At 49.6% G+C, this 27,734-nt stretch overlaps 2 protein-coding genes across 3 annotated transcripts in view; both read right to left on the bottom strand.

The window, feature by feature from the left end:
• LOC117049162 (XK-related protein 7-like) overlaps nucleotides 1–23,321 on the bottom strand; it is a 44,520-nt gene extending 21,199 nt beyond the window's left edge. Inside the window, exons 1-2 of one of the 2 annotated variants that reach the window (XM_033153862.1) lie at nucleotides 23,256–23,321; nucleotides 23,120–23,195 (exon numbers count right to left, since the gene is read on the bottom strand). The gene's annotated coding sequence lies outside the window, so the exon portion shown is untranslated. Of the gene's footprint in view, nucleotides 1–23,119; nucleotides 23,196–23,254 lie in introns of both variants that reach the window. The other variant, XM_033153863.1, reaches the window with a different exon arrangement.
• Nucleotides 23,116–23,802, bottom strand: LOC117049260 (XK-related protein 7-like). Its single transcript, XM_033154000.1, has one exon. It carries the CDS (start codon nucleotides 23,800–23,802, stop codon nucleotides 23,116–23,118), a length of 687 nt encoding a protein of 228 aa, XP_033009891.1.
• Nucleotides 23,803–27,734: the final 3,932 nt, after the last annotated feature.

Here is a 27,734-nt window from a genome sequence, read left to right as displayed (position 1 = left end):
ATTACTTTCTATATCCCTTGGAAAAAGGTCTTTGATGCGTGGTCTGTTGGTAAATAGCATTGGTCAGTAAAAGCAATTGATGTTTGGCCGCTCGTAGCTGAACCTGTACTGGCCCTAATGACACAGATCTATAAAATATCTAGTTTGGGGGCACTGCAGCCAGACGTCCTGCACAGGCTGTTGGCCGCAGTGCTGTGCATCGAAGGCTACCTGGGGGTCACTTTGTCACTTCTTCGGGGCTTCTCAGTGGCAGATTGAAGTGCTGCTTGGTAATATATATTTTACGTGCTGTTCAGAATAAAATCTGTAATCTTCACACCCACTTGCGTTTGGTATTGCTTCTGAATCTACCGGTAATTTTAAAAGAACCATCTTGCATTTAGCAAGACAGAAGCTTAAGGTGGCACACATGGGCTTGCCCTCCCTTTCACCTTCACAACAACCCTGTGAGGTAGGTTAGACTGTGAGACTGTGACTGGCCAGCGCCACCCAGAGAAACTTCATGGCCCAGTGGGGATTCAAACCCTGGTCTCTCCCAGGTCATATTCCTATCCCCTAACTGTTGCACCGCACTGACTCGCCAACATCTTACAGGATCAGATAGCCTGCAAGGGAAAATATCTGGACACTAGACCAGCCTTCACCAACCTGGTGCCCTCCAGGTGCCTGTGGTAGACCCTCAAGAAGGTCTAAGCTCAAGAGCCCTCTCCCCTCCTGTGGTTTCCAGCACAGGTTTCCAGTTGTGGAGGCAGAGCTTAGTCATGCTAGCTGTTGTTGTTGTTTAGTTGTTAAGTCGTGTCCGACTCTTCGTGACCCCATGGACCAGAGCATGCCAGGCACTCCTGTCTTCCACTGCCTCCCGCAGTTTGGTCAGACTCATGTTGGTAGCTTCGAGAACACTGTCCAACCATCTCATCCTCTGTCGTCCCCTTCTCCTTGTGCCCTCCATCTTTCCCAACACCAGAGTCTTTTCCAGGGAGTCTTCTTTTTTCATGAGGTAGCCAAAGTATTGGAGCCTCAGCTTCCGGATCTGTCCTTCCAGTGAGCACTCAGGGTTGATTTCTTTAAGGATGGATAAATTTGATCTTTTTGCAGTCCATGGGACTCTCAAGAGTCTCCTCCAGCCCCAGAATTCAAAAGCATCAATTATTGGTGATCAGTCTTCTTTATGGTCCTACCATAAAGAAGTCATGCTAGCTAGTAGCCATCAATAGCCATCCCTCCATGAATTTGGCTAATCTTTTCATGTCGGAGACCATCCCTGCCTCCTGTGGAGGTGAGTTCCACAGTTGAACAGAGTGCCGCATGGAGAAGGACTTTATTTTATTCACCCTGAATCTTCCAACAAGAAAGTTGGGAAGGAGAGAAATCACAAAAGGAACCCCTAGGGAAAATCTGCACGTGGTCTCTCAGTTCGGTCTCAGACACATTACGGATCTAACAGGTCCTTCCCTCTCTCCCCCCACCCCCACCCCCACCCCAATTCTGTTTTCATTGCAGGGAACAAACCTTCTCTCTTTCAGGTGCCCAGCTTGCATCAGAAGAAGATTTCATCTCCCATCAGCTCACCAGAAAGGACAAAATAAAATAAAAAATTCCTTCCAGTAGCACCTTAGAGACCAACTACTGTAAATTTGTTCTTGGTATGAGCTTTCGTGTGCATGCTCATACCAAGAACAAACTTAGTTGGTCTCTAAGGTGCTACTGGAAGGAATTTTTTATTTTATTTTGTTTTGACTATGGCAGACCAACACAGCTAAACACAAAAAGATCATAACCGGCTGATAAAGTAATCACAATTCTCATCAATTGCACATATAAACAAGTATAATATAAATCTCAAACATAATAATAGATAGGTACAACCATTCAACTGTAAATTCATGCCATCAACATGTGTCCATAAGTATCATGGGATCCACATATTACAGATCAAGGTCCTATCTATTATTATGTTTGAGATTTACATTACACTTGTTTATATGTGCAATTGATGAGAATTGTGATTACTTTATCAGCTGGTTACAATCTTTGTGTGTTTGGCATAACGTCAGTCGTGACCTTGGTTCTTTTGGGTGTTATTTGCTAGACCAACACAGCTACCTACCTGTAACTCCCCAGAAAGGGATGGTGATCCCTATTTTACTATGTGTTTGATCCCACGGTTTGCATTTCAGTCCAAAATAATACTGCCACCCCCACCCCCAGCAAGCTGACAGGCCATCAGTAGATTGTGAGGGATGATGAAGGCTGCTTCATCTCCATGAACAATAAGGAATCAAAAGCATTCCCTCCCTCCCTCCCCCTCTCTCAAAAACAAACCAAAAGAAACCTTTTAAAAAGTATTTAATTCTCCAAAGCTGATGATCAAGCAGAATCCCACAGAGAAGACCCTTGCAGCTAATTGCTACCTCCATATTAAGGAGGTGGTTGTGGTGGGAGAGGCTAAGGAGCTTAATTATAACAATTAACATAAAGGCTGAAGGTGTAATACAGATAAGGGGAAAGGGGAAAGGGGAATAAATAGTGGGGTCAAAAGAAGCTGGTTCTTTTAAAAAATTGCAGCTCCGGTGACCACTGCTGCTTGTTGGCTTAGCCACTGTGGCCTTAACTGGCTTATTATTTCTTTGTTGGTGCAATGCTCCTGAATTTAAAACTGAACTGCTGCAAGGGAAGTATAAGCTACTCTCTATTCTGCCTTGGTCAGAGCTGGAAGGGACCCCCAAGGGCCATCTAGTCCAACCCCCTGCAATGCAGGAATCTCAGCTGAAGCTTCCAAGACAGATGGCCATCCAAGCTCTGCTTAAAAACCTTTTCTGAGGGCGTCTCTTCCACCGTCAAACTGCTCTTGCCATCAGTCAGAATCTCCTTTCTTGTAAGTTGAATCCATTGGTTCAGGTTTTAACCTCGAGAGCAGGAGAAAACAAGCTTGTGCCATCTTCCATGTGGCAGCCTTTTAGATATTATTATTATTATTATTATTATTATTATTATTATTATTATTATTATTATTATTTTCCTCAATAGATCACAGGGCACTTCACAACAAAATTTGAAAATGGCTATTATATCCCCCTGGACGCAGGTGGCGCTGTGGTCTAAACCACTGAGCCTAGGGCATGGGTCCCCAAACTAAGGCCCCGGGGCCGGATCCAGCCCAATCGCCTTCTAAATCCGGCGCACGGACTGTCTGGGAATCAGCGTGTTTTTACATGAGTAGAATGTGTCCTTTTATTTAAAATGCATCTCTGGGTTATTTGTGGGGAAGAGGAATTCATTCATTCCCCCCCCCCCCCCCACCATATAGTCCGGTCCACCACAAGGTCAGTGGACTCACCCACTGCTGAAAAAGTTGAGATGAGCGCTGCAACCCCAGAATCGTTTGCGACTGGACTTAACAGGGGCCCTTTACCTTTTTTATATATCTATATCCCCTCTCAGTCTCCTCTTTTCCAGGCTAAACATACCCAGCTCCTTCAACCGTTCCTCATATGTCTTGGTTTCCTGACCCTTGACCAGACCCATGATGAAGGGTCTGGAAACCAAGCCTGATGAGGAACAGTTGAGGGAATTGGGTATGTTTAGCCTGGAAAAGAGGAGACTAAGGGGGAGGGGGATATGACAGCCATGTTCAAATATCTGAAGGATTGTTGTGTGGAAGATGGAGCAAGCTCATTTTTTGCATCATGAGGGGTTGGACTCCTAGACTGACCCTTGGGTCTAGCTTGCAGCTTTACAATCCTAGGATTCCACAATTGACCTGCCATGCTGCAGGAAAGCTATTAATAAGAACATAAGAAGGGCCTGCTGGTTCAGGCCAATGGCCAATCTAGTGAAGCATCCTGATCTTACAGTGGACGGCCACAGCTGGAGGCAGCAATGCTTCTGAATGCCAGTTTCTGGAAACTGCAGGTGGCGAGAGTCGCTCTTGTGCTCGGATCCTGCTTGCTGGTTTCCCAAAATGGGCATCTGGCTAGCCACTGGGAGAACAGGAGGCTGGATGAGATGGGCCTCATCCAACAGGTTTTTCTTACATTCTTGGTATGCATTAAGTACAACAATGCGTACAATCAGCAGCACGGTAGTATCACCAAAGGAGCCCTTTCCATTATACACCCAATGCCTACTACTGCACAGAAGAAGTACACAGTTAAATGGTGGAACTACCTCCCTCAGGAGGCAGTGATGACCACCAACATGTTGTTCAGTTGTTCAGTCGTGTCCGACTCTTCGTGACCCCATGGACCAGAGCACGCCAAGCACACCTATCTTTCACTGCCTCTCGCAGTTTGGCCAAACTCATGCCAGTCGCTTCGAGAACACTGTCCAACCATCTCGTCCTCCGTCGTCCCCTTCTCTTTCTGCCCTCCATCTTTCCCAACATCAGGGTCTTTTCCAGGGAGTCTTCTCTTCTCATGAGGTGGCCAAAGTCTTGGAGCCTCAGCTTCAGGATCTGCCCTTCCAGTGAGCACTCAGGGCTGATTTCTTTAAGGATGGATAGGTTTGATCTTCTTGCAGTCCATGGGACTCTCAAGAGTCTCCTCCAGCACCATAATTCAAAAGGTGGCATTAAAAGAGGATCGGACTAATTTGTGGAAGAGGAGAGGGCTATGGGTAGATATTAGCCACAATGGCTCTGCTCCGCCTGCACAGTCGGGGGCAGCAATGCTTCTGAAAGCCAGTTGCTGGAAACCACAAGAGGAGAGAGTTGCTCTTGTGCTCAGGTCCTGCTTGCTGGTTTCCCATAACGGGCATCTGGTTGGCCCCTGTGAGAACAGGATGCTAGACTAGATGGGCCATTGGCCTGATCCAGAAATGTTATTTGTATGATCTTAATCAGAGCCGTCTTTCCCATAGGGCTTGCTGGTGCATCATGCCAGGGCGCCGGCCTCTCAGGGGCGCCCCAGCGAGTGGGGGAGCTGCGCGGCTTTGCTGGCGGCCTCCCCTTTCCCTGCACACCCGCCAGCTGCGCCCCGCCAACCATAAGGCTGGCGGACGTGCAGCTTCCCTCCCAAGCCTCCTAGGGGACCGCTCTCCTCCCGAGGAGGCTTGGGAGGGGTGCAACTTCACTCCCAAGCCTCTGCGGGGACCGCTCTCCTGCAGTGGCATTGGGGAGAGTTGCGCCCCCCACCCCACCCCTATGGCTGGCAGTGCGCAGCTACGGCCACCCCAACACTATCCGTGGCAATTTGGGGGCACTGGGCAGACATTTGCACCCCGGCGCCGCATCTGCTAAAGATGGCCCTGATCTTAATCTGAATGAATAACCCTCTCTTCCAAAGTGCGAACTGCCTCAGAACCCTCCGTTTGCCACAAAGCAGACAATCGCAGGCTTCGAATGTGTGGGTTTTTAAATTTTATTTTCCCACAAGCACTTCTCACTTTACCCCAAGTGCCATTTTAAACATTGCATTCCGGAATGGACCTGTTGAAAAAAAAAATACGTTTCGTATTCCAGCCGCTGCCTGGAGATGAGCCTCACAGTGAGTGGCCAGTTAAAGACCCTCATTATTAACCTTCTTCAGAGCGATATAAATAATCCAAACCAATCCAACCGTCTCTCTCCCCCCAGCCCCTTTCCTCAGCCAGCCACGGCTCTTAAGTTGTTCCAATTACAACCGCCCATTTCTGAGTGTCGGGAAGAAGAAAAGCAAGCCCCCGTTGTAACTAAATTCATTAATCATCATCTAGGATTCCTCCCCCCCCCACACTTCTTCTATTAAAAAAAAGAGAGAGAAAGAGACAGAGAAAAGGTGGTGGAGGGAGAGATAAAAACCCACAGATCTAAACCTAATTGATACGGAGTAGAATTTTCCTAAAAAGTAATTTGGCGATATTAGTCTATAATCCTTTATTTAAAACAAGGAAAGGGAAAAATGGCCTTTGGGAGGGGTGGGGTGGGCTGAAGCCGTTTAAATCCATTATGCATCGTGCGAAGTCAGATAATTAGACAGGCCTCCGAGTGGCAAGTCAGTCTGAATGATGTCACGTCAAAGAGCATTGATTAAAGGCTTAGAGCCCCCCCCCACTTGTCTCTCCCCCACTCCCCATCAACACCATCATAAAACAGGCAGCTGCGGGTTTGTTAGATCACACTTGTCAGTGTGCAGACCAGAAGGGAAGGTGATGGGTTCAGTGCTAGATTTAGGGTGGTGCAGGTGGTCCCCCCCCCACAGGGTTCTGAGCAAAATAATAATAATATTTATTGTGAAAATAAGAAATATTTGGCGGTCCCAAATGTTGTCCTCACTCAGGGCGGCAAAGTACCAAAGTCCACCCCTGAGGGGCTGCTGGGGTGGGGAAGAGCAGGATTAAGTGGTCAGATCCTGCGAGGGTCTTCTCTTGTTATTTTACTGTTGTTTAAAAACTCAGCATGGCACAGATGGGTCTCCTCTCCCGATTCCATCCTCACAACCTTGTAAATTAGGTTTGGCTGAGGGAAGGGGGGACTGGCCTAAAGTCACCCAGAGAGCTTCATGACAGAGGGGGGATCTGAACCCGGGACTCCCAGTCCCTAGTCCAATGCTGTAAACCGGGGGTCAGCAACCTAAGGCCCATGGGCCAGAAGCGGCCCGCAGAGGTTGTTTGACAAGCCCACAAGCTGCCCCCAAACCAAGTTGCCCGGCCACACGCTGCACTAAACTGGTGCGGCATGGGAACTCGCTTCTGCGGTGCCGGAAAGCACGTCTGCACAGACACAGGTGCTGAAAATCGTATCTGTGCACGCGACGAAAATCGCAGGCCCACGGAGGGATCTCCGCAGGACCAATCCGGCCCAGGCAAGATTAACCTTGCCGCCCCCTGCTGTAAACCACTAAACCATGGCGGCTCTCATTTAGTGCATATGGGCCACCTAGCAAAAAAGAGAAAGCCATTCCAGAGAGCAGCAAAGTTTCGGTGGAAATCAGAGGATGGGGTGAGGATAGGGCTATATAAGAAGATGCAGAGAAAGCGGACAGAGAAAAGTTTTGCATCCCTCTCTGAGGACACTAAAATCCAGTGGGGTTATCCAGTTATTGGCATCCGTTTGTCTCAAGAGACGATGGAAGAGTGCTCCTTTTGGGGTGAAGCCAAACAACTGGAAGGTCACAGCGCCAGCTGTGGCTGTAGAGGCCCATAGGGGAGAGACATGTTTTGTTGCAGCTGGGGCAGAAGAAGGCATCCGGTTGTGGTGCTGCAAATGCACCTTGGCATTTCTTCGCTCTGTGCTTCTCCCAGCAGTCATTCCACCTCTGGTCTCTGCTGTGGGTGCACAACCTGACTGTCTGTCTCCAGGTACTCCAGCCTTCATGTGACATTTGCATGCATCTTTGTAACACAGAGACAGCGGGTGGTGCTGTGGGTTAAACCACAGAGCCTAGGGCTTGCCGATCAGAAGGTCGGCGGTTCGAATCCCCGCAACGGGGTGAGCTCCCGTTGCTCGGTCCCAGCTCCTGCACACCTAGCAGTTCGAAAGCACGTCAAAGTGCAAGTAGATAAATAGGTACCACTCCAGCGGGAAGGTAAACAGTGTTTCTGTGCACTGCTCTGGTTCGCCAGAAGCGGCTTAGTCATGGTGGCCACAGGACCTGGAAGCTGTACGCCGGCTCCCTTGGCCAGTAAAGCGAGATGAGCGCCACAACCCCAGAGTCGTCCGCGACTGGACCTAACGGTCAGGGGTCCCTTTACCTTTTCCTTTGTAACACAGAGTTGGTCCGCCAATGGACCTGGTGCCAGAAGCCAGCTCCTTGCAGAGCTCGTTGTTGGGGATCCATTTGGGACAAACAGCAGAAGGGACTTCTTCACACAGTTCATAGTAAGTAACTAAGTAACTCAATCCCATGGGAGCAAGTGATGGCCTTGGACCTAGATGGCTTTAAAAGTGGATTGGACAAATTCACAGAAACATGGAATTGTAGAGCTGGAAAGGGCTCCCAAGCATCATCCAGTCCAGTCCCTTGCAATGCTCAACTAAAGCATCCATGACAGATGGCCATCCAACCTCTGTTTAAAAAACCTCCATGGAAGAAGAATCCACAACCTCCCGAAGGAGGCTGTTCCACTGTCAAACAGAATCATAGAATCATAGAATCCTAGAGTTGGAAGAGACCACAAGGGCCATCCAGTCCAACCCCCTGCCAAGCAGGAAGCACCATCAAAGCATTCCTGACAGATGGCTGTCAAGCCTCTGCTTAAAGACCTCCAAAGAAGGAGACTCCACCACACTCCTTGGCAGCAAATTCCACTGTCAAACAGCTCTCACTGTCAGGAAGTTCTTCCTAATGTTTAGGTGGAATCTTCTTTCTTGTAGTTTGTATCCATTGCCCCGTGTCCGCTTCTCTGGAGCAGCAGAAAACAACCTTTCTCCCTGCCCTATATGACATCCTTTTATATATTTGAACATGGCTAGCATATCCCCCCTTAACCTTCTCTTCTCCAGGCTAAACATACCCAGCTCCCTAAGCCGTTCCTCATAAGGCATTGTTTCCAGGCCTTTGACCATTTTGGTTGCCCTCTTCTGGACACGTTCCAGCTTGTCATTATCCTTACCGCCAGAAAGTTTTCTTACCGCCAGAAAATAGCTCTTACCACCAGGAAGTTTTCCCTGATGTTTAGTCGGAATCTCCTTTCTTGTAACTTGAAACCATGGGTTCGAGTCCTACCATCCAGAATGGGAGGAAACAAACTTGCTCCCTCTTCTATGGGACAGCCCTTAATTCATGGAGTTGGATGAGGCTAACAAAGGCTACTAAGGCAAGGATGGAGGCAGCATGCGGTTGAAGTGTAACGGGGAATCGTAAGCAGGGAAAGGCCTGTTGCACTCAGGGCCTGATTCTAGGCTTCCCATAGGCACCTGGTAAGGATAGGGTGCTTGACAAAATTGTCCTTTGGCCTAATTCTGCAAGCTCTCCTTTTTTGCTCATGATGCTCCCAGCCTCGCAGGCACACTCCTTGCTCTACCACTGCAAGCTACGTGAGGAATTGCAGGCTCTTCTCACACACTTCACGGGGCATGGCATTTATTTTATTTTTTAACATGCTCATCCCTCTTGTGTTCTGTCCACACTGCTGAACACCACATGGCTGCAGGGACAGGCAAGTGACAATGAGCTTCAGCACGCTATATCCGTAGAAAGAAAACAGCGATACTGTTCTGAACTGTGGAGATGCGACAAAAGGCTAAGGCACCTGAAATGTCACCGCACACGGTTAGAAGCGTCACTCTTTCAAAAGGCAGACGAGGAGGGTTAAGGCTGTCTTTGCCAACCTAGTGCCCTCCAGATGTTTTAGACAGGAGTGCCTCCTCCCCCATGAATTTGTTTCATCCTCTTTTGAAGCTGCCCTATATCTTGTGGGAGTAAAGTGTCAACAGCCAAGAGGCACACTAGCAGACTTCAGGGTGGGAATCAGTCACACGCCAGCAAGTTTAGGCTGCACAATTTATAGTTTGCGCAACACGCCCACTTCCTCAAAGGATCAGTCTTTTTGCAATAAGGAAAGAGGTGGGAAAGAGATAGCCCTTGCTTTGATGCAACTGGCCTCTGCAAACAAATCAGAGTGAATGCTAATTGAATAGCCGGCAATGTCTAATCTCCCTGCAAACAAATCAGGAAGACAGGTTGTCTGGAGGTGTCCAAGCAAGGAGTGAATGGGCAAGCACTCTACGGAACCTGTCAACCCGATGCCTCTGGAATCTCTCAAGCAGCGCCTGAATGTGATGGCCAATCATCTCTTGCTTCTCTCCAGCATCCCATACACAGAGAGAGCTACGTGGTCTCTGACCATAGAGGTTCAATTTAGCTGTCATGGCTAGGAAGAGTTAACAGACTCCCAGCCCTTTCCCCGAGGTTGTCTCACCCCTTCTCTAAAGCCACACTGTTGACTCAGATTCAGTTTGCTGTCCACTATAACCTCTAATCATTCTCAGAAGTCCCACTGCTGAGCTGGTTGACGGTTATTCCCTGGCACGATGACAAAACCAAAATTACTGCCAGTCTCTGACCGGAGACGAGCGGCAGCTTGTATTACAGTTCTTAGGGCTCATCTTGACTTCTGCCAGTCCCACCACTTCCCCCCAGTAAAACCTGATCTTTACCGCTGGATCGGAGCCAATATCTATCGGGTTTTCCACGGACTGATGTTTGCTCCGATTCAGCAGTAAAGAGCAGGTTTTCCCTGGGGAAGCAGCGAGGCAAACAGAAAACAGTTTGGACCCGTGCCTAGAAAACACAGGGGAAGTGGAAAACCGCTCAGACCCATGCTTCCTAGGACCAGGACAAGCAGAAATGTGGGCGAACCCATAATATGGAAGCACCCCCTTGCAGATGTTAAATCAGCCTCCCCAACCTGGCGCCCTTCACATGCTTCAGACAACATTTCTCATCAGCCTCAGCCAGCCATGGTGCAGCTGGGTAATTATAGACCCTGGACTTCACGGTCTTTACTACAAACACACACACACACACACACTGGACAGCCATGTGCATTATCCCATAACATCTTGCTTCTGCATTCCAGATACATTACAGCAGAATATGTTAGTGTGCCAAACTTGTGAAAAGCAAATAAATCCTCAGCTCACAAGCAGTTGCCCATTTTTTTGTGGGTGTATTCTGCAAAATGACATTCTGCACACAATAATAGTGGTGGATTTGTACTGGACCGTCTACACACCATTCCATTTGGGCAATTGTTCTGCAACGCTTTCCCAACGTTACCTTATTATTGCCATTTGCTGGTGGGGGGGAGGGAAGAGCACTCTTGTGCTGTGGTGCAGGGGCAGACTTTGGTTTTTCAAATTTCAGCAGTGCCCTGCACGAAGCCAAAGTTTGGCATTCCCCCACTTCTCATCTTCTGTTCCGCTCATGCTGTGTCATAGATGCAGCACCCTGGGGTGTCCCCCGCTTAGCTTGGCACCTAGTGCAGTGGAAACAGTTGCGCTGCCCTAAATCCACTTAAAGAACCTCTTAATGAGGGTGAAAGAGGAGAGTGCAAAATATGGTCTGAAGCTCAACATCAAAAAAAACTAAGATCATAGCCACTGGTCCCATCACCTCCTGGCAAATAGAAGGGGAAGAAATGGAGGCAGTGAGAGATTTTACTTTCTTGGGATACATGATCACTGCAGATGGTGACAGCAGTCCCGAAATTAAAAGACGCCTGCTTCTTGGGAGGAAAGCAATGACAAACCTAGACAGCATCTTAAAAAGCAGAGACATCACCTTGCCGACAAAGGTCCGTATACTTAAAGCTATGGTTTTCCCAGGAGTGATGTATGGAAGTGAGAGCTGGACCACAAAGAAGGCTGATCGCCAAAGAATTGATGCTTTTGAATTATGGTGCTGGAGGAGACTCTTGAGAGTCCCATGGACTGCAAGAAGATCAAACCTATCCATTCTGAAGGAAATCAGCCCTGAGTGCTCACTGGATGGAGAGATCCTGAAGCTGAGGCTCCAATACTTTGGCCACCTCATGAGAAGAGAAGACTCCCTGGAAAAGACCCTGATGTTGGGAAAGATGGAGGGCACAAGGAGAAGGGGACGACAGAGGATGAGATGGTTGGACAGTGTTCTCGAAGCTACCAACATGAGTTTGGCCAAACTGCGAGAGGCAGTGGAAGACAGGAGTGCCTGGCGTGCTCTGGTCCATGGGGTCACGAAGAGTCGGACACGACTCAACGACTAAACAACAACAACAAATCCACCTCTGTTATAGTGCAAGAAGCAAAACCCAGAATATTTGTGGTAGGAAAAGTTACAAGCAGGAAGTTGTGGGATGTGAGCTTTGTGGAAATAAAGTCCCCCCTAAAACCTCTGCAGGAGCGAAACAGTACAGTTGTACCTTGGATCTCAAATGCCTTGGCTCTCAAATAAATCAGCTCCTGAATTATCAATACCCGGAAGTGAGTGTCACAGTTTTTGAACGTTCTTTTGGAACCCAAATGTCCGACGCAGGTTCTGTGGGTTCTGTGCTTTGGTTTCCAAACGTTTTGGAAGTCTAACAGACTTCCGGAACAGATTCCGTTCGACTTTCAAGGTTGAAAGTGCACAAATCATTCTCAATACATAATGAAAACGGCAACCTGAGAGGAGTTGTGCAAGTCAGCTAAGCTTCATATACTGCAATATCTCACTTCCAACTAAACATCAGAAAAAACTTTCTGACAGTAAGAGCTGTTCAACAGTGAAACGATCTGCCTTGGGAGATGGTGGACCTCTCCTCCTTGGGAAGTTTTTAAGCGGAGGTTGGATGGCCATCTGCCAGGGCTGCTTTAGCTGAGATTCTTGCAGTGCAGGGGGTTGGACTAGATGGCCCTTGGGGTCCCTTCCAACTCTATAATTCCATGATTCCGTGATTCCCGAATGCTACACTTTTCAATATTTCAGCTCAATACAGAATGATACAAATCTGAGATCAAATAGCAACGCTTGGCAGGTGAGTCCCATTTTTTGGAACAAATTCAGTTCACTCCAGCACCCTGTGAGAAAATAGGCATTGTAGCCATTCAGCACGTATGGTTAGAGGGTAAGGATCTCCTTACTACCCACCTAGCTAATGCATTTTTAAACATTTAAGTTGCCCCAAATCTATATATTTTCCTGTGCACCATACAGATCTGCCTTCCAAATACTATAATTTTCAGGCTTTCAAGACAGTGTATTGTTGGAGATAGGGGCCATTGGACAGGAGAGGGTTAATGGGGCCAGAGCAATTGCTATCTTTTGTTAGGGAGACTGCTAGCTTTAAATGGGGAGTGGGTGCTTTCTAAATGGCTAGGAAATCCCTGCAGACCCTAAAGCAGGGGTCAGCAAACTTTTTCAGCTGTGGGCCGGTCCACTGTCCCTCAGACCTTGTGGGGGGCTAGACTATATTTTGGAAAAAAATATGAACGAATTCCTATGCCCCACAAATAACCCAGAGATGCATTTTAAACACCATAAAAGGGCACATTCTACTCATGTAGAAACACACTGATTCTTGGACTGTCCGCGGGCCGGATTTAGAAGGCGATTGGGCCGCATCCAGCCCCCGGGGCCTTAGTTTGGGGACCTCTGCCCTAAAGGGTCTTATGCAGTCTCTTCCTCTCATTCCAGCTAAGAATGATGTAATCTGTAGACTGCTTCCAGATTCCCAGTATGTTGCAGATGCGATTCACTTGCATAATGGAAAATTCAGGTTACACAGTGGATCTGACACTCTTGTGCCCCAAGCCTGCTTCCCTAAAAAAAGGGGGGATTTTGCAAAAGGGGGAATGCAATGCAAGTTTGAGATAGCAATTGATGTGAGGATGTGTACATAACCTCTTTGCAACCCAATCAAAATGAATTATCAGTCAACAGCAGATAGGTAGCCATGTTGGTCTGCCATAGTCAAAACAAAATAAAATAAAAAATTCCTTCCAGTAGCACCTTAGAGACCAACTAAGTTTGTTCTTGGTATGAGCTTTCGTGTGCATGCACACTTCTTCAGATACATGAAAGCTCATACCAAGAACAAACTTATACAACCTCCCTGCAAACTTTGTGCAAAAAGTCAGGATGAATGTTCAATAAACAGTTCTTTCAGAAGTGACCTCGGTCTGTGATGCAGCTGAAAGGCAGGGAAAGGAGACAGGCAGCAGCAGTAGTTTTTGGGAGAAAGAGAGGATCGTGAGATATAGGGTTGTGTCTCACTCTGGAGATCTGATGTGAAACAATGAAGTCAGCTCTCTGTTGGAGAATTAAGCTGCAACTTCACCTTTGCCTGCATACATAACACTTGCTAATAAAATATTGCAAAACACCATGAGCTTCCAGTCATCCGGAAAAAGAAAACAAACCCACACAAGCACTGTGTCTGGGCAGCCTCAAACTTCTCACCTTGTGGGAAACTTAGGGCAAGCACAATAACAGGCTAGCAGTACGATCTCCATGCAAAAGCAAGGAACTGGCACTTTCAGATGGCAGCAGTGGCAGAGCTTAATATGAGCCAGGATATCACCAGGATGCATATCATTATGTCGTAGTTTATTTCTATGCCGCCTCTCTGCCAAAGGGCTTGTATGCCAACCCATGCCTTCTGAAATGCCCTCTTCTGCACAGTTGTTAAGGATGCAAGAGCTTTGTCTTCTTTCACACGTGCCCCCCAATTTGCCCGCTTTTTTGCAGCGTAAAGGAGCAGGCATAGGGTGTCATCGGTGCATGTGCAGAGAACCTTTCCCTTACCACTCTTAAATCACAACCAGCCTGCCAAATGTCAAGGGGTTAGAGATAAATGCTTCCATAGCATGACTGGGGTCACCACAATTTCCCCACCTAGCAGGTTTCCTGCCCTATGCCTTTAACAACTGCACAGCAAGCAGAAATTCAACAGGTCAAGCCTTTCCCAATTTGGTGGGGCTGCAGTAAGCTAGATTGCACCTGTTGAATTTCTACCTGCTGCACAGCTTCTTAAAGGCATAGGGCCTGTGGAAATGCAAGGTCTGATCTGTGAACAGGTCTAAGTCCCAACACCTCTCACTTGAGAAATTGCGAACTGAGTAGGACAGGCTTCCTAAACCTCAGCCCTCCAGATGTTTTGAGACTACAATTCCCATCATAAACATCTGGAGGGCCGAGGTTGAGGAAGCCTGGAGTAGGAGATAGAAATTTGGACGATTTGCATATGGCACCCTTGGGAGATGAGATAGAAAACTCAAATTGTCCTCACCCAGCAATAACATAATGATACTTTAAATACCTCGCAATTTGCTGTCTTTCGTGGTGCACAAAATTGGCTGCCTTGGGCACAAAGTCGTTGGAAAGTAAAGGTGCTTAGGATTGCCAGATCCTCGCCTGGAGTTCCTTGTTGCCTTTTAAAATAACCCCAGGTGGTATTCAGCTGCTGCCTCATTCCACAACTCTTCTGCTCACTCCCACCTGCTATATAGGAAGAGGACTCAGTTCTACTCTTGCCCTATCCAGGTGGGAGGCAGAGGCACAGCAGGTGGTCAAAGCACAGGCAGAAGTTTAGCTCCTGCACGTGGGGAGTCCTGTCCTCTTTCTTTCGCATCTTGGCACCTTATGGACAGAAGAACACAAGAAGGGCCTGCTGGATCAGACCAAGGACCCATCTAGTCCAGTGTCTTATTCTCACAAGGATCAACCTGAGGCCCCAATGGGAAGCCCACAAGCAAGACCTGAGCACCGCAGCAGCCTCTCTCCTTCCTTGCAATTGGTATTCAGTGGTATATTGCCTCCAGCTGTGGAGGGAGATCGTAGCCGTTGTGGCTATCGGCCTGGATAGCTCAGTTGGCTAGAGTGTGGTGCTGATGGTGCAAAGGTTGCAGGTTTGATCCCTGTACGCGTATTCCTTTGTTGCAGGGGGTTGGACTAAATGATCCTCAGGGTCCCTTCCAACTCTACAATTCCATGATTTTATCTTAGTAGCCATGTGAAGTCACAATTAGCTGTGCAGCCATCCTTTGCTGCATAAATGTGCATCATTATTTGCAAGATCTACTTAGAGCATACTGTTTGGGTTTTGCACAAATGTAAACAAGGAAGGAAGGAAGGAGGGAAGGAGGGAAGGAAGGAAGGAAGGAAGGAAGGAACGAACAAACGAACAAAGGAGAGAAGGGTGTGTGGGTGTGTGTGCAAAGGATAGCATGAAAAAGCAGATAAGGACTGGAAGGAAAAGGTAGCAAGCTGTGCAAAATACTCATTTACTTATTTTGTGCAAGTTCTTCCTACAGCACAGTCCTAGGCAGGTTTACTGATCTCATTGGGCCTCACCCCCTAGGAAGTGTGCACAAAATTGCAGCCTGCAAGCCCCCATTAAGTTTCCGAGTCTTTGGCAACCAAGGGCTACAACTCAAAGCAGCCCTTATGAACTCTCACACAGATCTCTCATGTATGTGGACAGGGGGTGCTTGTTCCCACCATGAAATGCATGCCGGGGGGAAACAATTCAGAAACGCTTGATCTGTGCAACTGCGCGCAGATTGACAAACCCTTCAGATTTGCTCAGGGCTGCTGCCACAAGACGCTTTGGCACCCCCAGGGGACCTCTGTGGTTGCTTCATATGGCCCGTAGTGGATTCTTGCTCATGGCCCATTTGTTCCAGCTGGGCCTGCAAAGTTTCAAGAGCTCTTGAACTGGATAGAGACTCCCGTATGGCTGCAACCTGGATCTACCCTACTTTTTTGTATTATTTCAAGGTACGCTCTGCTTCCTAGCAGTGCCCTTCCAAGTTAGGTGCCATTCTAAAATGATACATATGCAATCTAAACTCGCGGTCACAATTAAAAAGGCCAATACATACAACTCAAAAAACAGCAGAGCAATAGCACTAATCCGAATCCAGAGTCAATACTGCCACATAACACCCATTCTGCGTTTGTAAAAAACTGGATCTTTTTAGGGGCAGCACCTATACTCTGGAACTCCCTGCCTATTGACACCATGCAGGCACCTTCACTGTTTAATAAGATATCCAAAATTACAGCTCTCTGCTTTATTTTATGTTGGCAAGAAAGCTCCCCCTGGGAATTTTTTCTCCCCATCTATTTAAATTTGGAGTGGCAATGAATGGACCATGATGTGTCTAGATCTGGCGTGGCCTCCCTTCTTTAGCCCTGCTCACACACAGCAATTAGGCTTAGCTCCCATTCATGCAATGTTTGCATCCCTCACAGAAGTCAGACTGCAAACTGTCTAGTTCCCTGAGCAACTGAGTATTGGCAGGGGGTGGACTGGGGATACATGATAGGTGAAAAGCACCTGAAAACCTGTGCAAAAATTGTCCCCTCAACATCTGACTATGCCTGAAGGGTCTTTGTTTCCCTCTTGACAGTTCTACAATGTACATGATGAGAACAGGGCTTTGACCTCTTGTAACAAGGCACGGGGGAATCTCCCCACCTTGGAAATCTTATCAGCCCAAGACAGATGCAGACGGGCTCATCATGTTAAGGTGGTTAATTATATCTTCACAAGCACATCACATTGGTGCTACGGCAGGAGAAGAGGCTTCTGGACGCAAGGCAAGGAAGGCAGACCACCTCCTTTCATGAAAGGCACTTTCCTGTAGGAATTACCATGCAGCTTCTGTGAGAATCACTGCATGTGACAATGGCTCAAGATCACTTTTGGTTCCAAGGCGGTACCATGGACAGAAAACCTGCCTGTTCAGTGATCAGTCTGCACAGAAGGTCACACATGAACCAAGCTATATAGGAACATAGGGAACTGCCTTGAACTGAGTCAGCCCATCTAGCTCAGTATCATCTTTACACCAGTGTAAAGGGGCAACTGCCCCTCCCCGGCCACCTACCCTATAAAAAGCATTGCTCAGAACATCAGTTTTCACGACCCACTAAGGAAAATAATAACACAATAATATTCAAAAGCATGACAATTAATTGCACATTTATCCAAAACCCAATTGAAACTACTTAGTTTAGTTAATTCAACGTAATTTATGAACTTGATCCAGCTTCCCAAACTCTGATAGTCATTTGCACCTCCAGAACCCCCCCCCCCAGCTGCTCCTTTCTCTCTTAGCACCCCGCTAGGTAATTCCACTTCCCACCAGGGGGCACCACTGGCCACTTTGGGAACCACTGGTCCACAATGACTGCATGATGGAGGAATTGTGCAATGCATGAGTTGCCTCAGGGAGGCTCAACATTATTAGCCTCTAAGAAAATTCATTTCAGAATTGCAGGCTCCTCACAAACGCAGCCTCTCAGCAACGAAGTAAACCACAACCGCTATAGTTGGTTTTGCATGGAAACAGATTCTGCGATTTTTGAAGGAGAAAAAATGTTTTGGTGCAAAATTATGCTCAGGGACCAGATACCAGGCCTTGCACAGAGGTGCACACAGGTACACACACACACACACATATTGCAATTGCAGAGATGAAATTGGGGAGTTTGAGAAAACAAACCCACCCCCTACCAAGTCAGAGCATGGGTCCATGTAGCCAAGCATAGTGCATGCTAGCAGGCAACAGTCTTACAAGCCAAATATCCTACGATCAGATGCCAGAGATTGAACCTGGCACCGCTGGCATGCAAGGGATGCCTTTCGTCACAGAACTGTGGTACGAGCCCTTATATCTACTGCGCACAACAGGCACCGTCTCCAGAACCGTGCTATAAAGGAGCTTATGAGATGCAAGGGGAGGGGGTCGGGAGGGAGCCCAGGCTCACATTCTCCTCTTCCCGGGCACAGTTCATCTAGCAATAATTCATCACTTCTTAGAAACAACTGTCTACTTCCTGCACCAAATCCAGCCTCACTAATGGGTTTAGCAAACCGCATTTAACTGGTCAGTGGAGCAAGTGCCACAAATCCCAAGATTAGGAAGAGACTGATACACAGCTCAAGAGCATCAGTGGCCAGGAGGGCCTCTCTGAGAGGGACAGCTTTAATTGGCTTAATGCCCTGCCTGGTGGAGCAGATCAGAAAGAGGAGAGGGCCAGGCAGGAGAATAGAAAAGGGAAACTTTGTACCAATTGCCATGCCTGTTTATAATCCAGCAGATCAGCGGGTTTGTTTGTAGAGATGTGTATAGATGCTAGGAGAGGATATATTTATTTGATATTATCCTTCCTTCCTCAGCCAGTGTGGTGTAGTGGTTAAGAGCGGTAGACTTGTAATCTGGTGAACCGGGTTCGCGTCTCCGCTCCTCCACATGCAGCTGCTGGGTGACCTTGGGCTAGTCACACTTCTTTGAAGTCTCTCAGCCCCACTCACCTCACAGAGTGTTTGTTGTGGGGGAGGAAGGGAAAGGAGAATGTTAGTCCCTTCGGGTCGTGATAAAGCGGGATATCAAATCCAAACTCTTCTTCTTCTTCTTCACCCTGAGTTCAGCAGAGTCCCATCCCTTTGCAGTTTAAAAGGGAAGCTTTGATAGGCTAATTTTAGCATTTTAGTTTAAGTAATCCGGGATGCTATAAAGCAGAAGGGATTTTCCTCGTATTCCCCCCCTTAAAACAATAATCACACAGACAATCTTGTAAAAGGTAAAATTTACATTTACTCTCTCAAAATACTTGTTGAAGAGTAACAGATAACAACAGCTTTGTTCAGGCAGGCTTAAAATGGTAATCCAGTTACATAGACATACTTCAGTTTAGTTTAAGATGGTGTCTGAGCACATGCAGATTGCTGGAATGAGGTCAAAGAGCAAAGAGGAAGCAGCCTGGCCAGGCGATTAGGGCACAGTGGGAGTCTCTCTCAAAGTCCACTCTGGGGAATTAACAGGTCCCTGAGCTTCAGCTCCTATCATCATGTGCCTATCTAGCAAACGTGCATTCTTGGTTTGCCTGCATTGTAAATACACCGCATAATCGACCCAAGTGGCTTAAAACCCATTCATACCTGGTAGCTTATTTTCAGGGCTGGGTGTCACCCACACAAACAATACATTGCCCTGTGCCTGGGCAATCCAAGACAAGCTGAATTATGCAACCTGCACATGGTGGGCAAATTTGCCCAGTTTATTTTCTTTGGCCTGATTCAAACCAGCTTTGATAGTTTGTAGGAAGGGCCAAGGAATGCGGAAAGGCACTGAAGCTCTGCCCCTGGCAACTGGGAGTCTCATCCAGCCACTCCTCTGGCTTTTGAGGTTTCGGTGGGTATTGCTCGCCCACTTTCTAGCATAGCTCTGCAGCCACTAAGATATTTTGAAGATACAGTGGAGATAGGAAGCTGAATCCAGTGTCCAGTATCACATGCTGTGCCCTGCAGATGCTCAGGGTACACACCGTTCTGTTTATTTTCTGACCAGCGCTCCCATGCCAAAGCAGTGGTCTGAGTGGATCCTGTGCCAGGGCACACACAGGACTCGCCCAAGGCATTTTGCTGCTTGAAGCAAAGGGCCACATTCCCCCCACTCCCTATTCCATGTATGGAAGCCAACTGGGCTGCCATTGATTATTTCGAGGGGGTCGCATCCTGCACCATGGGTGTGGCAGTAAAACAGATTAGGGGGTCCAGGCCAGGCTGTGTGATGTAGCTGGGACTAAGGGCACCAACACGATTTTCTGAACCCAGTACACTGTATGCAGACTGAACCCACTAAGTCACAAGAGAGAAGAAATTCGGGAGATTTCAGCCCCTGGGTGCTTCCCTTCCCTTCTCCAGCCCCCTCCCAATAAATTTCTGGTTCTCTGTGCTGAAACCACTTGTAGCAACCTTCATTGCAAGTCACTCAAATGCATCACAAATACTTTGGGGTCTCAGGGTTAAGTCCTGCAGCTCAAGTCAAGGCCCTGATACATCTCCATGCCCAAACTGAATCATCATGCTTTTCTCACTGTAATTTTCTTCAGCTAGCAATCAGCAATTTCCTCCATTCATAACCGACAAGCTGTACTTCATGAATCTGCAACAACTTGAGCCCGTCCTTACAGCAGCTGAATAAATGTGTGTGGGGGGGGGTAGGGGGGGGCTCCTCAACGTCCAAGCAGCACAGAACAAAACCACAAAAAGCTTTCGATGGTGAGCTGCACAAAAGGAAACCTGCCAGAGCCTTTTGCAAGCTCCACACGTGGCAATCCCCAGTGTCAGGGAAAATTCAGACTGGCGCGATGTTGCAAACCGATGAAATCCACTGAGGCTGCATTTCTCCATGAAGAGCACATTCTGCCGCTTTCCCTTGTCAATTCCCCATGTCAACAGCTGCGATGAGAATGGGCTGGAATCATGAATGGGAGGGGGACGTGGCTTGCCTTCTTTTGAATGGGGAGAGGAGCAGCCAAGAAGGCAAAGCTCTGTACCGTATTAAGGATGTGCGCTCTGCGTTCCTTCCTTCTCCAGGCGTCCACCCGTCCTGCCTGAGCAAGGCCACGGGTAGCAGGAGCGGGGGGAACACCCACCACATGGCATCCCTGGGAGCCAGACGAGACTTCACCTTACACTGGAGCGTAAGGGGCGAGAACTCCCTTCTGCAGCTCCAATTTGCAGCGATCGATGAATAAGCTAAGCAGACTCTTTCAGAAATTCACCATTGTCTCCAGCTCAGCTCCAACTTCCCTAGCAGGAAGATCCATTACAGACCGGTTGTGCCGTGTGGAGGGAGGGAGCTCTGAGGCTCAGGAAAAGGAGAGCTGTCTGGAGTGTGTGGGTGGGTGGGGGGGGGAGAAGCGAAAGGTCAGCTCAATAGTCTGGCCTGAGGAAATAGACCTGCCAGGAAATGATCATCTAAGAGCCCTGGAGTGGAGGTGGTTGCTGGAGAGTCATTCAGTGCACCTACTCCATCTGCGTTCTCCCTCTTAAGCCGCCTCCCAGGGGCCTACTTGGCTCCTCCCCGGTCTCAGCTCCTTTGGAGGTGGTCTCAGGGAGTGGGGTGGGGTGGGGGGCTGTGGATAAAATGAAGGGAAGAAGAGGAGGATGGGTGGGGTGGGGGGTGAAGAGGAGAGCTCTGGCTGGAAAACACGCACACAGCTTCTGCCCTCGTCTCAAATTGGAGAGGGCCTTTCATTTCAATGGAATCAAAGGCACTGTGTCAAAACAGGCTGTGGTTGTCTGAGAGCTCCCATGTAGCAATGATCTGCTAGCCTCAGTTGCTGGGGTGGGGCATGGCACTCCCCACCACCACCACCACCAGTGCCAGCAAAAGGAACCAAACAATGTCTCGGATCAGCCTTCCTCAGCCTGGTGCCCTCCAAATGTCCAGGGCTCCAGCCAATGGGGTTGGGGACCTGTTATGAACAGGACAGCTCAGCACGCTCTGGTGAATTCTTAGAAAGTCGGAGGCGTGGAGTAAAGGAGGAGGAAGTGCTTCTCAGGTTTCTCTGAGAAGCAGAATGGGATGGTGGACACTACATTGCCCCCCTCCCCACCCCGCCATGCCTGCCTAACAGGGCTGTCATGACAGTGAAGTATGACTGGGATGCACTATAACCTTCTAACCTTCTGCTCACCCCGTCACGCATGTGTCTCCTGGGGTGAAGAATCTAATTCTATTTCTGACACCTTCTCCCCTTGAAAGAACCCATGATTGCCTTGCCCTCCAACCTTTCATTTCATGGGTCCCGTTCCCTCTGGTCAATGATATGCAAGGATACAGTTTAACAGCAGAGACACCCAGTTATGTCATGGCAACCCTTCTCTCTCCCCTCCTTCTCTCTATCTCTCTCTCTCTCTCTCCCCCCCCCCCCACATTGCAGTACCTTAGATAAATCATATTTAGTACAGCACTTAAAACATCTCCACACAGAGCACCAAATCAGTGACTCCAATGTCGCCTTCCTTTCCCACTGGTGAGAATTCGTTTAACAAAATCAATGCTGCTTTTTCGATACCAAGCCAAGACTTGGCCCTGAAGAGAAAGAGGGTGCCAAGTCCCCTTTAAGCATCCTTGAAGCTGGTCTGGAAGAGGGATTTGTCCCTCAGATACATAACAGGGACCAGCCAGGTGCTGCTAACCTCCTCTCCCCTCCCCTCCCCTGCTTGGAGCCAGATGGTTCAGCAAATGTCTCAGATTTGTTGCCTTGCAGGGCTAAAGGGCTGACAAGTATCTCTATGTCCAGGACCCCTTAAAGCCCCAGGCTACAAATTAGAGCTGGGAGGCATGGCAGAATAAAGTGAATTGTGTATTAGATTTCTAGCCCACCTTTTAGGGAGTGTAGCTTAAAGAAAGCACAGGCTCAATTCCTGCCCCCTGGTTTGCAGGGGTGAACAAGAGAATGGGGAAACGGAGCACAGAGGTTCCCTGGCCTGAATCAGGCCCTTTTGGAGAGAGGAGAAGGAGGTGGGGTGCTGCTGGGCAGGGCAAGGATAAAGAGGCAGGGAGGCGGCGGCCGGTTTGCCGAGGAACCGCCGGCGTGCCAGAGGGCTGTATGGCTGCTCTCTTTTCCTCCTGCCACGGGGATGGTTCCCCCCTCCCTCTGGCTCGGAGCCCCCGCCCCCCTCCAGGCGGGCCGCGTCTCCTCTGCTCCCCGAGGTTCACGAGGCGCGGCCCCCCACCACCCTAAAACTTCCTCTGATGGGGAGCAGCGCCTGGGGGGGATAAGCCGGAGGGCTTCCCACGATCTGCCTCCGCCCCCCGCCCCGCTTCCCCGGTGAGCACATGGAGGGAGCCCACCGCTCGGCCTGCCTTTTGTGCTCGCAACCCAGCCCCTCGCAGACACCCAGCCCCCCGGGTCCCCTGGCTCGCCATGCTCACCTCCAGACCTGGCCGAGTTGCAGGAGGTGGATGAGGGACTGGAGGATCCAGACGCAGAGGCGGCAGCAGCCGCCGGAGGAAGCCCGCGGAGAAGGCGGCTGCTGCTGCGGCGGCGGCGGCGGCGGCTGGAGGCCGGCTCGGGCGCTGTCCTTGGTGCTGGCGCTGTCCTTGGTGCTGAAGGCGGCGGCGGGCGGCCCCGGCGAGGCTCTGTTGGGCGCGGAGAAGTCGTAGACGAACCACCTGAAGCTGAGCAGCTGCACGACGAGCGAGGGCAGCAGCACGAAGAGCAGCGTGAGCCCGAAGAAGGAGTACTCGCCGCGCAGGTAGTAGTGCGCGGCCAGCCACAGGTCGCTGGCGCCGTCCGAGAAGAAGACGAGCAGGGCGCCCAGCACCCAGCAGCAGTCCAGCAGGCTGTACTCGCGGCCCGGCAGCAGCAGAGACGTCGGGGCGGCGGCCGAGGCAGAGCCAGAGGCGGCGGGGCTGCCCGGGTTGGGCAGCGGAGGGGGCGGCGGCCCTCCTCGACGGGACCCCCGGGCCAAGCTCGAGCTGCAGCTCCCGCCGCCACCGCCGCTGCCGCCGCCGCTCCCTCCACCGCCGCCGCCGGATCCCTCCCGGCGCACGAGCGACGACGAGGCGGAGGCGGCGGCGGCGCCTGCCGCTCCTCCATCCGACTTCGCGGCCATGTTGGAGGAGAGGCGGAGGGAGAAAGGAGGGAGAGACGGAGACTTCCGGATGGAGGGAGAGAGGGAGAGAGGGATGGAGAGAGAGAGAGGGAGGGAGGGAGGAAAGAGGGAGGAGAGTGGCCAGATTGGGGTGGGGGGAGGAAGGGGAGGAGGTGATGGAGGAGAGGAGGTGGGGGAGGGAAGGAGGGAGGGAAGGAAGGAGGAAGGCAGGCAGGCAAGCAGGCAGCGCCCTCTTTCTCCCTCTCCCTCCTCTCTCGATCACCTCCCTAGATCAGGAGAGGAGGGCGTCTGGAGGAGTACGAGAGCCGCCTGCCTCCGCCCCGCTCCCTCCGCCCCCCATTCATTCCTCTAACTCGGCTCATTCACGCGCTCCCTTCGGAGCTGCTTCGGGCGGCGCCCTCTCCACGCTCTCACTCGCCGCCTTGCAGGGGTCCCAGATCGGCCTCTGCTCTCCCTCCTCCTCCTCCCCACCGCCGGCCTGCCACGCCTCCCTGCTCCCCATGCCTAATCCTGCCGGGGACTCCCTGCTCCCCTCTTCAAAGGTGGGAGGCAACGGGCTACGGCTCTCCCCCCCCCCGCCCCAATCTAGAGCATGCATGGTGTTGGAAGGATGCTGCTGCCCCTCCCACCTCATGCCGGTTTGGGGACTCTTCTATCATTTGAGGGGAGGGGGTCTATCTTCCCGTGCAGGTGTGTGGGGGGGGGGGCTTGACAAAGGCTAAGAATCTCCTGGGTGGGGCTCCTGCCGCTGCCTTGACCGTTCAGTTAAGATTGCTGTAGCCCTGGCCACACATGTGCTCGGTGCTGTGCAAATCACATCAGCCGGGAGAGTTTTTCCTCGGAGGTAAGAAGGTTATTGGGGATTTAGCCATTTAAACTGGGGAGCGGGCAGGGTGTCTGGAGTCATCACCGCCAACCCCGATGATTGCACCGCAACACACAGGGAGGGTAGTTAGGTAGGTAGGTTGGTTCTTGCCAATGTCACAGAGAATGTTTGGCGGTGGGAGATTGGACTTCCTCCAGTCTAGGGTTCCTGTGACTTGCATGATCTGTGCTGAGTACCAACTCTTTCTGAGGAGACCTCCCTGTCCTGGCTACTGTGAGGTACTTTTGTTGATTGGCGACTACAGATCTTCTCAAGGCACTTCCACCCTGCCTCCATGTTGCATTAAAAGAGAATTGAACCGGACCGGTCCAGGGATGATAGGGCTATCGATGGCTACAGTTCTAAGGCTACTGAGTGCCATTTGCTGGTAACCGCAGGAGGAAAGAATGCTTTGGTGCTCCAATTGGGTTTCCCAAAAGAGACATCTAGTTGGCCACTGTGAGATCAGGATACTGGTCTAGATGGGCCGTTGGCCTGATCCTGCAGAGCTCCTCTTAGGTTCTTATGCTTGAATCCAGTCCCTCCCAATCCTCCGGTGCTTCAGCTGCCTAGCTAGTGTGAAAGGTCTTTAAACATTTGTGGGAACATTTCATGCCCCTTCTTTTTCAAACGACAGATACATAAATGTCCTTTAAAAATAATAATAATAATAGCAATTAGACTGCCTTGCCTTATGTGCCCACCAAATGTCAGATTTCAAGCTCGTACATATGCCCCTTACAGGGTGTTCTTTAGCATGGGGTATACAGAAATAAATCCCATTGTATTCAATAGAATTTACTCCCAGGTTAAGTGTGCATGGGATTGCAGGCTTAATAATTCTGGCACACCAAGGAGACAGCCAGATGATCGGTCCTCCCAGTGTCTTAATAAAGATGATGTGTTTTAAAACACACACACAAGATGCATTTTCAGCCTTTGTTATGCTGCCGTTTTGTAACCCACTCGGAGCCTTAGGAAAGTGCAGAGCAAGAAATCAAATAAAAGGAGAACAGAATATTGCCTTCTTTTACTTTCCTCCTCTGCCTTTGTTTTCTTCTCTGTCATTATGGCAGGCCTGTATGACCCCCTAACCCAAATGGGGCCTCCCTCATCATGTCACTCCTGCTTCTCGGGGACCATGAAGGGAAGGTTTCAAAGGGGATTCTCCAGGGGGTTCACAGAAATGATGGGAAAATAATTTCCCAGTAATCTTTAGTCCTCTCCAGAGGCTGCCCAGATCCCCTGAGCAGAAAGTGAAAGGATGCAATAGGCAGTAGGTTCTACAAGTTTCCTGCAGGATGTAAAAGAAATTAAGCATAAGTAGGGAGAAAAAGAAGCTGTTTCTCTGCTAACCAGAGGAAGAAAACCTAGCAAAAGGGCAAGCCTTGAAGCCTGCGTAACAGGAGAGATAAGGACCAAAGGGAAGCAGCTTGAATGAGATTGGGCATTTGATTAACTGTCTGTCATTCTCGCTCTCAAGCAAAAACTGGATCTGCAGGATGTCGTGTCTTCTTCAGCAGGATGGGAGAGGGGGCTGTGCGATGGCACCAGCAACTCATGGTTTCGAGATTGTGTCACAGCTGCAGCGCATGAATGGCACCGCAGGTGTTGTGAATGCTCACAAATATTTGGCCCGGATCAGCACATTGCTAACGCCAAGGAAAAGAGGCTCTTCTAGCTTAACCAGGTGTTTCGGGGCCCTGGCCAATTCTCAGGACACCACCCCTACCACGTCGAACGTCGGAAGCTGCCTAATAGCGAGGTCAGATCATCGGTCCATCTGCCTCAGTACTGTCTACACAGACTGGCAGAGGCTTTCTGGAGTCTGTCCCAGCTGTACCTAGATTGAACCTGGCCTTCAGGGACTGAACCTGGGACCTTCTGCATACTGTAGCCCAGGCATGTCCAACAGGTAGATTGTGATCTACCGGTAGATCACTGGACGCCTGTGGTAGGTCACTGTAGATCAGTGGCTCCCCCCAAATAAGCTAAAAACTTTGGCTCCCCTAAAAAAAAGCTCAACATCTTTGCCCTGCACCCCTAAAATGACCGGAACCCCCAAACATAGGGCTTTCCTTCCTAAAAAAGCTCAAGGTTGCTTTCCTCTTCCCTAAAGAAGCTCGACAACTTTTACGTGAACCCCCCAAAACAGGGCTTTCCTTCCTAAAAAAAGCTCAACCAAAAGGGGGTAGATCACTGCCAGTTTTTAACTCTGTGAGTAGATCGCAGTCTCTTGGAAGTTGGCCACCCCTGCTATAGCTCTTCAAGCCCCACTGAAAGGAACAGGTGTTGCGCAAGAGCATGCACTGTGTCCATCGTGGTTAATTAGCCCCTGACAGACACAGGACACCGCTTATCAAGGACCCTTTCCACCCAGCTAGCCTTAGTGTTGCACTTACAGTAGAGCAAGTCAATGGAGCAGGGAGACATGTTTTTCAACCTCACCCTCATTTCTGTATATTTCGAAAAGCGCAGTGGACATACAACTAAACTATGGGACTCACTGCCACAAGAGGCAGAAGCAGCCACCGATCAAGATGGTTAAAATTAGACAAATTCATGCTTCGGAGGGCTGCTGGTGGCTTCTAGCCACATGCTAGGCTCTGCCTCATAGGAGCTAACTCCTAGGGGCTGAGGTCACTTCACCCTCCCCAATAAAATATTTGAGGGGGACAGTGGGCCCAAAGTTGATGGGCATTGCCATTCAAAAGATCTGCATATTCCATGTCTTGGATTAATGATGTGGGGTGGGGCTTATCTCTCTCTCTCCCCCCCCCAAATTTTATTCAAACTGGCACCCCTGCAAGTCTGCCTCCGCAATTGGAACAGCAATGCTTCTGAATACCTGTTGTTGGAAACTACAGGAGGGGGAAGAGATGCTCTTGCGCTCAGATCCTGCTTGCGGGTTTTGCACAGGCATCTGGTGGACTAGATGGGCTGCTGGCCTGATCCAGCAACCTCTTTGCATGTTCTTATATTATCATCACATGAGATTACAGAGTAATGCAGAGCTGAGCATGCTTAAAACATGCAATTCTGGGCTGCATCAATAGGAGTATAGCAT

The sequence above is a fragment of the Lacerta agilis genome, chromosome 6 (assembly GCF_009819535.1).
Source record: "Lacerta agilis isolate rLacAgi1 chromosome 6, rLacAgi1.pri, whole genome shotgun sequence".
NCBI classification, from domain to species: Eukaryota; Metazoa; Chordata; class Lepidosauria; order Squamata; family Lacertidae; genus Lacerta; species Lacerta agilis.
Note: the sequence above shows the minus strand (reverse complement) of the source record. Positions and strands in the feature narration are given on the sequence as shown.

What these genes read in the sequence shown, in the direction of transcription:
- LOC117049260 (XM_033154000.1), bottom strand. Translation starts at nt 23,802, where the DNA reads ATGGCCGCGAAGTCGGATGGAGGAGCGGCAGGCGCCGCCGCCGCCTCC.